At 41.0% G+C, this 13,513-nt stretch overlaps 1 protein-coding gene across 50 annotated transcripts in view; it reads left to right on the top strand.

Moving 5' to 3' along the window:
• NEB (nebulin) overlaps positions 1 to 13,513 on the top strand; it is a 153,493-nt gene that overhangs the window by 27,485 nt on the left and 112,495 nt on the right. For 45 of the 50 annotated variants that reach the window (XM_082196544.1, XM_082196516.1, XM_082196536.1 and 42 more), the window contains 18 exons: positions 414 to 515; positions 612 to 719; positions 797 to 901; positions 2,165 to 2,263; positions 2,382 to 2,486; positions 3,912 to 4,019; positions 4,125 to 4,238; positions 5,108 to 5,305; positions 6,013 to 6,120; positions 7,212 to 7,310; positions 7,724 to 7,828; positions 7,935 to 8,042; positions 8,519 to 8,830; positions 8,916 to 9,122; positions 10,240 to 10,344; positions 10,967 to 11,074; positions 11,211 to 11,522; positions 12,743 to 12,949. In XM_082196544.1, the coding sequence (XP_082052670.1) occupies positions 414 to 515; positions 612 to 719; positions 797 to 901; positions 2,165 to 2,263; positions 2,382 to 2,486; positions 3,912 to 4,019; positions 4,125 to 4,238; positions 5,108 to 5,305; positions 6,013 to 6,120; positions 7,212 to 7,310; positions 7,724 to 7,828; positions 7,935 to 8,042; positions 8,519 to 8,830; positions 8,916 to 9,122; positions 10,240 to 10,344; positions 10,967 to 11,074; positions 11,211 to 11,522; positions 12,743 to 12,949 (2,610 nt within the window). The remainder of the gene's footprint in view (positions 1 to 413; positions 516 to 611; positions 720 to 796; positions 902 to 2,164; positions 2,264 to 2,381; positions 2,487 to 3,911; positions 4,020 to 4,124; positions 4,239 to 5,107; positions 5,306 to 6,012; positions 6,121 to 7,211; positions 7,311 to 7,723; positions 7,829 to 7,934; positions 8,043 to 8,518; positions 8,831 to 8,915; positions 9,123 to 10,239; positions 10,345 to 10,966; positions 11,075 to 11,210; positions 11,523 to 12,742; positions 12,950 to 13,513) is intronic. The other 5 variants (XM_082196557.1, XM_082196559.1, XM_082196546.1 and 2 more) reach the window with 3 other exon arrangements.

Raw genomic sequence — 13,513 nt, 5'->3', positions numbered from 1 at the left:
CAGTTTAGTAAAATAAAATGGTTTAAAATGGTTAATTAAAGATGTTAAGGTCCGGTTTTAACATTTTTGAAAAGGTGATTAAAATCAACAGTGGCTAAAGAGAAAAGATTAAAACGTGCCAACATGTCTATCTGTCTGGATGGACTTGCCAAAACAAAAAAAGTTTTTGACAGCAAAAGAGTACAGCAGAGGTGTCTGCCTGATGTTAATCGGCGGGGAGTTCCAAAATGTAGCTTGCTGCCACACTAAAACACAGATTTCTTACACCCTCTTTTCTGCACCCCTTTGCTCTCTTTTCACAATGCTCTTCATTCAGGTTCAGTCGATGTGTAAAAAAACAAAAACAAACTGTAATGACCTGCACAGTCAACTTTTATTGCTACATGATGACTTTTATATTTCACTCCCGGCAGAGACTATATAAGGAAGCATATGAAAAAGCTAAGGGAACAAGTATCAACTACTGCGATACCCCGAAGTATCAACTTGACAATGTGCTGAAAGGCTTCAGCGATGTAAGTGTGGTTGCAATTGCACTTAGATTTATAGCCTAAAGAAGACTTTGCTAAACTCCATTATGCCTATTGTAATATGTGGCACTTTTCCTCCAGGTTAAATATAAAGAGGGATATCAGCAGAATATCTTGGGCCGCTACATAGGCACCTTTGACGACCCGTACCAATCACACTGCATGAAGGTTGCGGCCATGAAGAGCGATGTAAGTATGGATTCCACTTCCTTAACCTGTTCAGATAGAGTTCGTGGTGGTTATTGACCCCTTGTGGCTTTTCCTAGAAAAACTACAAAGCTGACTATGAAGAGGACAAGGGAAAGGGCTACTTCCCTCAGACCATAACTCAAGAATATGAAGCCATGAAGAAGTTAGACCAGTGCAAAGACGTAAGTTGTGGATCAAGCAAGGTCTTACTTATATCCTGAGTGACTTCACATTATACAGTCAAGATTTCCACGAAATTAATGGAAGGAGCAAGAAAAAACTACGTACTAGAATTCTATTTACTTGAAGTTTTGAGGGTGGGAGCTTCTATGGACACACACACAACACACACAACGGGGGCACATTTGACCCCCAACTCCACACTCTCTAACATGCAGTCACACACCAGACAAGGAAATCTGTCTCTCCACCCACCAAGCAGCATTCATGTCCTGCAGAGAAGTACCTGCCAATGCTGGCTTAAGTGAGAGATGAGGACTCAAGGAGTAAAAAGAGAGACAAAAATTAGCAGGTGTATACACACCAGTGTTGGTACAGACTTGACAAATTGTGCACCTCAGCTTTCTGCTAATTAATAAAAATGAACCAGCAATAAAAACTTTTCAGTCCCCTCTCCTGACATATGCATTTTATCAGCTATTATGTCAGTGTTTGCTTTCAGTTTGTTCTCACAAATTAGAGACTTGATGCTTTTCTTTTAATGAAAAGCAACCTTCTAGGAGGCTGGACCTTTGAGGTAGAAGTAGTGTGAGTAGAGAATATTTTTGGGGGGAAACAGGCCTGCCATAATCTGCTTCTCTCTCCTAACCCCCCCCCCCCACTGCTCTTCTGTTCAGAACTGTAGCTTCCTGGGGCTGCTTTTCATTAAAATAAAACTGCTGGGTCTTCTTTCACTCTTATATGGGTCAAGTATTGTTTCTCCTCAACCTATGCATTTTACAGGTTTCTTGTGACATCTTGTGGCCAAAATGTGCTTTGCCGCATGTATGCTTTCCCAGGGAAAACCATACCTACCAATGCTGTTCACCTTTTATAGCCATAGCTGTGCAAGTGATGGCCTCCATCACTGTCTGTGTACTGTGGCAGAGTTAATTATGCTTGTGATTCCCAGGTAAAATCTACCAGAATATTTCACACTTCCCTGGCTGGAGGACATATGAGAGCTCTTGGATGCTTTATATTTTTGACAGTCAGAGAACTTTAAGTTTTGTGAATGGCAGTGTTGCCCCCAGTTATACTTTTGCTGAATGAATGAATGGAGGTGTGATATCTGAATTGGCTTATAAAACTCTATTTATGATGTTACTGATATATATATATATATATATATATATATATATATATATATATATATCACCATAATGCCAATGGCTACTGGAAATCAACTGCCATTTTGTTTTATTTTTGCTTTCGTGTCTTCCTAGTATGCCTACAAAAAACATCCCGATAAGCTCAAATTTACACAAGTGCCAGATTCACTCGTGATGGTACAAGCACAGATTAATTCCAAGCAGCTGAGCGATGTAAGTTACCTGACAACTCAGAACATAAAACTCCTGCCTTGTTTTATGTTTCACGGGACCTAGCTTCATCTTGTGACAACACTGACTCAGAATATTATTTGTTCATCCTACATTTCAGCTGAACTACAAAGCCAAACATGAGAGTGAGAAATTCAAATGTTCCATGCCTCCGGACGCTCCCTTGTTCCTCCAGTCCAGAGTCAATGCATATAACATCAGTGATGTGAGTATGAGCCTTCACTTGTTAAATAGGTGGGTGCAGCCACTTAATGGAGTCAAAAGGATTAATTCAGATCTTCTGGTAGACCTGATAGGATAGTACAGTGGTGCCCCGCAAGACGAATGCCTCGCAAGACGAAAAACTCGCTAGACGAAAGAGTTTTCCGTTTTTTGAGTCATTCCGCAAGACAAATTTCCCTATGGGCTTGCTTCGCAAGATGAAATGTCTTGCGAGTTCTTGTGAGTTTGTTTCCTTTTTCTTAAAGCCGCTAAGCCGTTAATAGCCGCTAAGCCGTTAATAGCCGCTAAGCCGCTAATAGCCGCTAAGCCGCTAATAGCCGCTAAGCCGCTAATAGCCGTGCTTCGCAAGACGAAAAAACCGCAAGACGAAGAGACTCGCGGAACGGATTAATTTCGTCTTGCGAGGCACCACTGTACTGAAATGGCCAAAAAGCAGGGGGGAGCAGTATAACAAGAAAGCACTTTCCTTGGGGGGTTTTTAAAGTTCAGGCCTGCAAGTTTGATGAGAAGAGTGCTTACAATGCCATAATTAAGTAAAGAGTTGCCTCAAAGCCAGATTTTGGCTCATCTTTTGTAAATAAAGCAACTAACAATGTTTGTGCACCTGAGAGCATCCTTTGACTAGTTTGCTGGACCCCAAATTATTTTATCTACCAGCTCCAAGATGTCTTCTGTACAACAGAAACACAGCGTCAAGGAATGTGATTGGAAAAGATCAGATTTTATTAGTACAGCTGATGTATATTATTTCTCCAAACAGAGATTATTATTGTGAACCATTAACAGGAAATATATTACAGCTATGTAATTCCTTTAAAAACAACAATTTGTGACGGCTTCACTGCTGGGAAAGGCATAACTTGTGTTGCAAACTGTAATGGAGACTTGATTATAAACAACACTATTAAAACGTGGGCACATGGCAGAAAAATATTTCATGGATCGCGGCTGGACTTAAGCTGAAACTTAATAAAACCCCAGGAAGAAAGAGGGTTTAAGAGAGTGGATTTCATCAGTTGAAAACTATCTTCAAATTTTTTAGTCATTCAAAAATATCTTGATCATATAACTACAGTCCTACCTTGGCTCCCGAACGCCTTGGGAGTCAAACGTTCTGGCTCCCGAATGATTGAAAAACGTGAGTGTTCCTATTTTCAAACGTTCTTTTGGAAGCCGAATGTCCGATGGGGCTTCCAATTGGCTGTAGAAGCTTCCTGCAGCCAATCAGAAGCCGCGCTTTGGTTTTCTAACGTTTTGGAAGTCGAATGGACCTCTGGAGCGGATTCTGTTCGACTTCCAAGGTACGACTGTATATATTCTCTACAATCAATGGATAGATTTAATGTCATTATAGTCCTGATATGATGTCATACCTTCTTCATGTTATTTGTTTATTCTTCTGTGTCAGACTTGCTATAAGTATGACTGGGACACATCAAAAGATAAGAAATTTGAGATCAAGTTTGATGCCATTCCTATTCTTGCTGCCAAAGCCAATCGAAAAATTGCAAGTGATGTAAGTGTTGCATAAAATGAAGATTTTTATTTTTTTAAAATTATTTGTATTTCTATGCAGTGGCTACAGAATGTAGAAGACCATTAATGTCTTGTCCCCATGTAGGTGGAATATAAGAAAGCTTATGAACAGAGCAGAGGGAAGATGGTTGGAGCTCTGAGCATTGAGGATGATCCTAAAATGCTACATTCTCAGAAAGTGGCCAAACAGCAGAGCGATGTAAGTACCCATTCTGTGCACATTGTAGTTAGCACTGGTAAGATGTCAGCTGTGTGCCAAATTATTTGCAAATGTCAAATTATTTAGAGACTTTTAGCTCTTTCCATTCCACAAAACAAGAAGCAGGGATAAATGGCAAAGAATAATAATTCTAAATACGTGTAAAAATAATAACCTGTGATTTATATCCAATACAGACTTAGTCTTGCTAATGAGTGCCAGGAAAGCTCAATTCTGAAAGATATTCGGGTTCAACCTTTAAGTGAAATTAACATGAAAATGTTTCCCTTCATGATGAGCCATTGATACCACAAAATTCCTTTCACCAGAAGGCTATGGACTTAGTTGAGAAAAGGAGCCTTTTTGAATACAGTGGGATTCACTTTCACATAAACATGCTTAGGATTGTGCTGGGCAATTATGACTCAATCCAAAAAGGGCCTAGAGATATTAAGCGGAGATGAGAACGTTAGTACCTATTTGATGGCTATTCAGATCATCCATCTTAATGCTTAAGGGAAGACGTTAACCAGTGAAATCAGAATATGTCTGACATGTAGTGAAAACTACCAAACTGTAAGAGACTGATGGGTAATCCAGTGTAGAATGCCTATTGTTCTGGTTTGATGCTTTTTAGAGGTTAAAGTTCTGCTAATACTGATCCTATTAGCTAATAATAATATGATCTGGATCCTATTGATGTAAATGTTTAGTGCATTTTTACTGTATTGCAGCAGCCCATTCGTGATATAATTAAGGCATGTCTCACCATAGCCATGCAAGTAGCCTGCATTTTACAAAGTATTAGGGTTGTTTTGGGTTTTTTTGGAAGTTCTAACTCTTAAAGGTACATGTTAATTCTTTTATAGCGTGAATACAGAAAAGGTTACGAAGAGTCAAAGACCAAGTACACAGCGCCGTTGGACATGATCGCAGTACTACAAGCAAAGAAAGCACAGGCAATTGTCAGCAACACAGACTACAAGCGTCTCATCCATAATTACTGCTATCCCCCCGACAGTATTCCTGTGGAACTTGCCAAGAAAGCCAATGCAATACAGAGTGAGGTAAGTAGTTGTGCTTGTCTAGCATTGCTCAGCTAAGGAGGGTTTCATACAAACTCAAAGAGATGTGATGTTTTCCCTAGGCTTTTCCTGGACTCAACAACAGCAAGCCACAGAAACCATGCTAGGGCTGGGATAAAGTGGAAACATCAGCCTGTGTACTTCCCATATTTAATTACCTTAAAAATCTAATTCTAAGACGTTCACCACGATGCCAAGAATGAAAAGGGTCTGGTAGCTTAACAGACCCAAAGGTTGAATGAAGACTAATTAGTAGGGAATAGCAGATAGCTCCTTACCTTTTTGATTAACTTTCTGAGGAAGGTTGAGTAGAATAAGAGGCGTTTAAAGGGAAAGCCTCTGTGGATTTGAAAAGCAAACATTTTCTTATGCTTAGAAGTATAGCTTTTTCTGTGGTTTACCTGCAAAGCAAAGGAATATGTGGGTTCACTTTCATGTCATTCCTGTGCTTCATTGTCCATTGATTGCGGTGAATAGTCTAGGGATCTGGGAGTTGAAGCATCAGCTTCTGAGAGCATTTACTTTACAGTCATGCTGGCTAGGGATGATGGGAGTTGGAGTTTCCCCAAAATATAGAGGGTTCCCGGCTGGCGATGTACGTTCTTAAATTCTACACACTGGATTTGTAGAGGGTTTCCTTTGTGTAAATTGAGTTAATTGCATTTTGTCGTTTTTATGGTCTTCCCCAGAATGAATACAGAGCTGACTACAACAGTGATATGAAAGGCTGTGGCTGGATACCACTTGGGTCCCTAGATGCTGAAAAAGCCAAGAGAGCTTCCGATATTATCAGTGAGGTACGTAGACCCTAAGTAGAATCAACCTTATTGACCCTGACCTAGGCCAGCTTAGGGACTGTGCTGCATGGAGACAGGCTTCCTAACACATGTCCCTATCTGACCAAGGAATCACATGTACAAACTGATGCTGTATACTCTGTTCCCTAGCCTTATTGAAAAACGGGCTGCACATGTGTAACCTGTTTCGAAAGCTAGTTTGGAAGGGCAGGCTAGATTTGTTCTTGTATTTGGAACACAAGAAGATGCCCTTTGCCTAATCATACCACTGACTGATCTAGCCAAGGTTCTCCAGGGATTGAGTCAGGGACCATTTGTGTGCAAAGCACAATCTCTATTACTATGCTATGATCCTTCCTACTACAGTCGTACCTTGGATCCTGAATGCCATGGAACTCGGACGTTTTGGCTCCTGAATGCTGCAAACCCAGAGTTAATGTTCTGGTTTGTGAACATTATTTTGGAACCTGAACATCTGACAGGGCTTCCGATTGGCTGCAGGAGCTTCCTGCAGCCAATCAGAAGCCGTGAATTGGTTTTCGAATGTTTTGGAAGTTGAATGGACTTCCAGAACAGATTTCGTTTCTTTCTATCCTGAAGCCTACATATTTAAGAAATTTGGTTTAGCTACATTGTGGGTTTAGAATGCACAATCAAGAACGTAATAACTCAGTATCAATATGTAGGTTTCAGAGCATATGGGTAAATCCACTGGCATTTGCCAGCCTGAGTATTTTGGAATGGAAACTGAATGTACACAATATATTGGTCAAAGATTTGTCCATTGCAAAGACTAGATCCCGTTAAGAGGACTTTCTTGTATGTTGTTATGGAGATATTGATTTTGCTGGTTTATTTTGATTTTGCTGGTTTATCATATAATTAAGTGGTTGTTTGGGGGGGGGATGCCAGGAAAGCTTTTCTTGTGAGCAAATTCAGACCTGGATTATTTTTAAATATTTCTGAGTCAGGGCATCCTTATTATTGAAAGGCATCATTTCAGTAATACAAAAAATTGAAAGAAATGGAATAGCAAAATATAATTTCCTGTGAAGGAATTGCAGTTTTATTTTCTTTAATCTTTTGAACAGAGAAAATATCGTCAGCATCCAGACACTATTAAGTTTACACAAATTGAAGATGACCCTGTTGTAGTACAGGCTAAAATCAATCAAGCTCAAAGGAGTGATGTAAGTATTGGCACATGTTGTCTGCGTCTGTGTTGGCTAACTTTATTCTGGAGTCATCAAGGGATCAATTAACACAATAAATCATTATTTTAGGGTTGTTTTTTAAAAATTATATACTACTGTTCATACATCTTTCCATAATAGTTAGCTGATTCAAAAAATAAATAAAATAGATGGTTTTTATTGTATGATTTCATGTATAACTATTGTGAACTTCTCTGATATTTTCTATGAATAGTGGTATATCCTTTGGTGAATTCCCACAAATCCCTTCCACCGATGGATGGACATCATTGGACCTTAGTTGTGATTCAACTATAAAGTTCACTTTCTAAGCATAAAACTGTACAATAAAACATAGTATTCTACACTATGAATATATTGAATATAATATACCTTGATTTATGTTCTAGGTAATTTATAAAGCCAAAAATGAAGATGTAATTCATAAATATCACCTTCCGGCAGATGCTCCCCAGTTTCTCCAGGCAAGGGTTAATTCCTACAATCTCAGCGACGTAAGTTTCCTCTCAATACATTGTTATGCACACAAGTCTTAAATTTTAAAGCATAGGTGAATAGCAACCAACTGTAGTTTCAGAGAAACATTCTGTTCTCTTCCAGAACTGCTACAAACTGGGGTTGGAAGATCTGAAATCGAAGGGATACGACCTAAGAATTGATGCTATTCCCTTTAGAGCTGCCAAGGCTGCTAGACATGCGGCCAGTGATGTAAGTATTCTCTTTTCAAAGAAGCATTGAGTATGAGGACGAAACATCATCATCATCATCACCATCATCATCTAATTAATAATGGTGGTGGTATGATGATTTTATAGCAATCCTTGGTTCAATTACTGGATTCAAGTGCAGGGATGGGTGGCCTGAGGGCCTCAGCCTCTTTCTCTCTGTGTAGGGTGGGCAAAAAGGAAGGGTGCATTGCAGGGAAAACAGTGGGAAAGCTGAAATGTATGGAACAACAGAAGGAGGCTGTTGTGAGGGAGGAGCCCTTTGTAGTTGAACAGATCAAAGCAACCTTTCCCTCCCTCAGGATCCCACTGGGAAGGGAAGATGAGGCAGAGAGGAAGGGGATAAAAGGAACGGACTCCAAGGAAGAAGAGAAAGGGCTGGGGCAGAAAAGGGTGTGTTGGGCTGTTCACCAGGAAAACGACTTCACTTTTGATATTATTTTTTGTGTCTCCTGACAGTACCAGTACAAAAAGGACTATGAACTTGGCAAGGGTAAATTGGTTGGCTTCCAGAGTCTCCAAGACGACCCCAAGATGGTCCATTATGTGAACGTTGCCAAGATGCAGTCGGACCGGGAGTACAGGAAAGCTTACGAGGAGAGCAAAACCAAATACAACACTCCGCTGGATATGGTCAACGTTGTCGCTGCCAAGAAAGCCCAGGACATTGCTAGCAACACAAATTACAAACACTTGGTGCACCATTACACATTGTTGCCTGACGATATGACCGTGGAACGGTCCAAAAACATGATGCAGATTCAGAGTGATGTAAGTGTGTCCAAAGAGGTTTTGTTTTGTTTTGTTACCTGTTCATGTGATTGATTGTTTTCTTTTCATTCTTTTCCCCACCCAGAATCTTTACAAGGCAGACTTTAACAGCTGGATGAAAGGTATCGGGTGGATCCCAATTGGTTCAATGGATGTAGAGAAAGTTAGAAAAGCAGGAGATGCTTTGAATGAGAAGAAGTACCGCCAGCACCCAGACACGCTCAAGTTCACCAGCATCGTAGACTCGCCTGTCATGGTCCAGGCTAAGCAGAATGCACTGCAGCTCAGTGATGTGAGTAGCCCTAAGGGAAAGATGCCAGAACAAAGCAATTAACAATATCTAGGAAGAAATGGAACATTGTATGAGGTGCTCATACAAACACATTGTGGAGAAATAATCCGCATTTGTTTGGGAGATACCTGATCAATCTTTTTTTTTTTTGAGATATATATTGACATAAAACCCTAAGCTGAAAAGACTAATGAGGGAGCTGCCCCGCCCTCAGATGTATGACAGAAGGCAGCAAAGTCAAGAGCTTTGTCAGTTGTTGCACTGCAGCTAAGGCGCTTTCTACCCTTAGCTCAGGGGTGGGAAAACCCAGGCCTGGGGACTATTATGTTTGCCCCCCAGGACTCTTCTCAAATCACACCCATTACCTAGGCCACATCCGCTCACTGGCCCTGCTTAATGCCCTGACTGTAATGTGCCATTGAACTGTGGTGATGTATCTTGTTTGCCTGGATGCAGAGATGGGGATGTAGAAACAACTGGTTTCTGTTAGCCTACTGTTTACAAAAGTAAGAGTCACTCCCAGTGCCCCGCCCACTCCTGGCATGTATCTCCTTCCCCTGGTAGGTTTCCCATGAAGGGCAGTGCCGGATTTACGTATAAGCTAAATAAGCTATAGCTTAAGGCCCCACTCTCTTAAATTAAAGCAAAAAAACCCTGGATGTACATTTCCAAAATATAAGATAAAAAAACAAATAAAAGAAAACCTACATACCTATATAGCATATATTCAACACAAAAAACAGCGACAATTTGTTGTTGGCAAAGGACAGCTGGACCATATGAAGGACAGTTGGACATATAAAAGGCCCCATTACCTTCAGTAGCTTAAGGCCTCATCAAACAAAATCCAGCCCTGCTGAAGGGCGTCTTGTTGCAAGAACAGAAGTCCATCCTGCAGGCAGATAGACACTTTTAGTTTCCAGCCTCTATTAAGGACAAAGTTTACTGCCTGATCCTATGACTGTTTATTTGGAAGCTGAGCCCTATGCTTTTTCAATGCAGCCCACAGTGTGTGTGGGCTTGCAGCCGAGGACATTTAGCCAGCTCATTGTATTCTATGGGACATTTTCCTTGAGAACAGAAGAGTTTATTATTATCCTGTTCTTTTTGTTTGCAGAGACTATACAAAACTTCCGGAGAAGAAATGAAGCACAAATACCACTTGCCTTCAGATGCCCCTCAGTTCATCCAGGCTAAATACAACGCAGCCAACATCAGTGATGTAAGTCACTTTTTTTAAAAAAAGAGATGTCTTTCATTCATGCTTTTGGTAAACAAATGCAGATTTAGATGTTCAGAAATTCATTCTGATATAATAGAAACCATGCGGCTATCATAGTGTGGAGATAACATTTTGATTAACGCTACTTCTAGCCGCATGATGTAATAAAGGAAGGGGGTCAGACAGCGAATGTCATGTCAGCATGGGATATGATATGCACCCATCACGATGAACGACTACAGTTTACAGTCGGTGGGACTGAACTAGCTGGCTTTGGCAGGTTTCCTGATAGGCTTTTGGGTTCTGGAGTGCATGGAAGTCCTTGTGTACCTATGGACATCTTTCACATGTTCAGTTGAATGTTTAGATGTTACTGGGAGGGGACATGGCCAATGGGTTGTTTTAGCAGTGTTGAGGATAGGGCCAGAATGTACAGCCCCTCTCACCACCGCTGTCCACTGGTTTTAATGTAACTTATTCTCTAGTCTTCTCTAGTCTTCTCTATTCTTCATCGCCTAAAAGTTGAGATTCCTTGCTTTCTGTGATGATGGATTCTCAGTTATTGATCAGTAGTTGCTTGAACTACTTGCTAAATATGTGAATATCATTTCCCCCCCTCCAGAGCTATTATAAACATGGCTATCATGAACTGATAGCCAAAGGACACAACGTATTGGGTGATTCGATTCCAATTACTCTGGCCAAGGCGTCAAGAAACATTGCTAGTGATGTAAGTACCCACATCTGCTCAGTCTTGTCTCACCTAGGGGATAGTTCTCTTATTACTTGTATAAAAATGGGTGCTTTGAGTCTGGATATCCTCACACAACTTCTCTGTTTCTCTCTCCCTCCCGCTGGGACTCTAGTACAAATACAAAGAAGCCTATGAAAAAGCAAGAGGAAAACATGTTGGTTTCAGAAGCCTGCAAGATGACCCTAAGCTTGTCCATTCCATGCACGTGGCAAAAATGCAGTCTGAACGGGAGTATAGGAAAGACTATGAGAAGAGCAAGACTTGCTATCACACACCTGTGGAGATGGTCAGCATCCAAGCTGCCAAGCAGGCTCAGGATGTAGCCTCCAATACTCACTACAAGCACCTGCTCCATCGTTATACCTACCTGCCAGATGCCATGAATGTTGAACTGACAAGGAACATGATGCAAATTCAGAGTGATGTAAGTATTACTTTTTTAAAAAAAATGTCACATTTCATTGCAGTATTTCGACATCTTGGTTGAATGATGTGACGGAGGGATTAAAGGGTTGGTTGCAGGTGTGAAGGGTTTGCTGGTAAGTGGTTTGAGTGGTGGTAAGCCTTAATCTTGGGTGGAGGGGAGAAGGTAGCCTCTGCCTGCCCCTCTATGGGAAAGGGTATCCCGTTAAAACAGTGGTTCTCAACCTGTGGGTCTCCAGATGTTGTCGGACTACAACTCCCATCATCCTTGAGCTCTGGCCTTGCTAGCTAGGGGTGATGGGAGTTGTAGTTCAACAACATCTGGGGACCCACAGGTTGAGAAAGGCTGTGTTAAAGGGTTCCGCGAGGAGCTGCTTCTGTCTGGACACCCAGGCAGGGGCTAGGGCAGGCATAGGCAAACTTGGGCTTCCAGATGTTTTGGGACTACAACTCCCATCATCCCTGGCTAACAGGACCAGTGGTCAGGGATGATGGGAATTGTAGTCTCAAAACATCTGGAGGGCCGAGTTTGCCTATGCCTGGGCTAGGGCCATAGCACTCCTCAAACAGGGACCCCTGTAGGTCATAGGGCCCCCCAAGGTTGGGTTGACCCTAGAATACACCCCCAGCAAATGGGCTGCAGTAAAATGGTATACCCAATGCCTAAGCCAAACCTTCACACCTGTAATCAATACAGTTGTGGCCTATTTGACTAATTCTTACCTTACACTTGTCCTGTCTGGTTATTTTACTATATTGGGGTCATGGGGCCTTGGCATGCAAGCACATGGACAAATAGAATGCAGAATTAGCTAATTAAAGCAAGGACTTCAAGTTGATTGGGTGGCAAGGGGGTGGAGAGACTAAATTTCCTGGAGACATTTTCCCCACTTTAGAACAAATAAAATAATGCTTTTTGATTAGTGAAAGGATAGAATTTGGGTGGGAGAGGTGTTTTCAAATAAAATTTTAGAGAAATGGCCGTGGAATTTTGCAGCATGTATAACAAGTAGCCTATATATGATGACAGTTCGGGAGTGGCGTACATGTAGTTGGTCTGTATAAGAAACATTTTATTTGTTCTGATAGATACAGATGTACCCAGTCAGGTGCAATGTATTTATTCTAGAAAGAAATGAAACTTCTGTGTATTTCCGGTTGTTTTAAAATGTTATCCCCTCAATGTCTGTCTTTTGAATTGCTCCTTGTTTTTACCCTCAGAACATTTACAAGCAAGACTATAACAGCTGGTTCAAAGGAATTGGGTGGAGTCCTCTCGGTTCTCTGGAGGTAGAAAAAGTTAGAAAGGCTGGAGACGCATTAAATGAAAGGAAGTACCGTCAGCCCCCAGACAAATTCAAGTTCACAAGCTTAATGGATGCAATGCCGATGGTTTTGGCGCAGCACAACACCAAACAGCGAAGTGATGTAAGTTAGTGCCACTGCAATATTTTAAGTCCCTATTGCAGCCATCATCGAATACAGTGGTACCTTGGTTCTCAAACGCTTTGGTTCTCAAATGCCTTGGTTCTCAAACTCCGAAAACCTGGAAGTAAGTTTTCTGGTTTTCGAATGTTTTTTGGAAGTTTTTGGATGCGGTTGTCGGCTATTGTTTCTGGGGCACCTGCACTAATCAGAAGCTGCACCTTGGTTTTCGAACGTTTCAAAAGTCAAACGGACTTCCGGAATGGATTAAGTTTGGTGCTTTTGTTTTTGCTATTTATTTTGCGTTTTTGTTTCTGAGGCTTTTTTGGTTAATTTGTTTTTGTGACTGTGTGGAACCCAGTTCAGCTACTGATTGATTGATTGATTGTGTGACTGTGGAAATGGATAAAAGCTCCCATCCAAACAATGACTATCATCAGTGCAGGGAAATTATTTTCTTTTTTATCATCTACAATACTGTCTTATTTATTCTATAGCAGAGTACATTGATTATTACTTTCATTTTATGCATCAGTGGTCTCGTTAGATAGTAAAATTCATGTTAAA

The sequence above is a fragment of the Podarcis vaucheri genome, assembly GCF_965113315.1.
Source record: "Podarcis vaucheri genome assembly, chromosome: 1".
Lineage (NCBI taxonomy): Eukaryota > Metazoa > Chordata > Lepidosauria > Squamata > Lacertidae > Podarcis > Podarcis vaucheri.
This window is presented reverse-complemented; position numbering and strand designations above follow the sequence as displayed.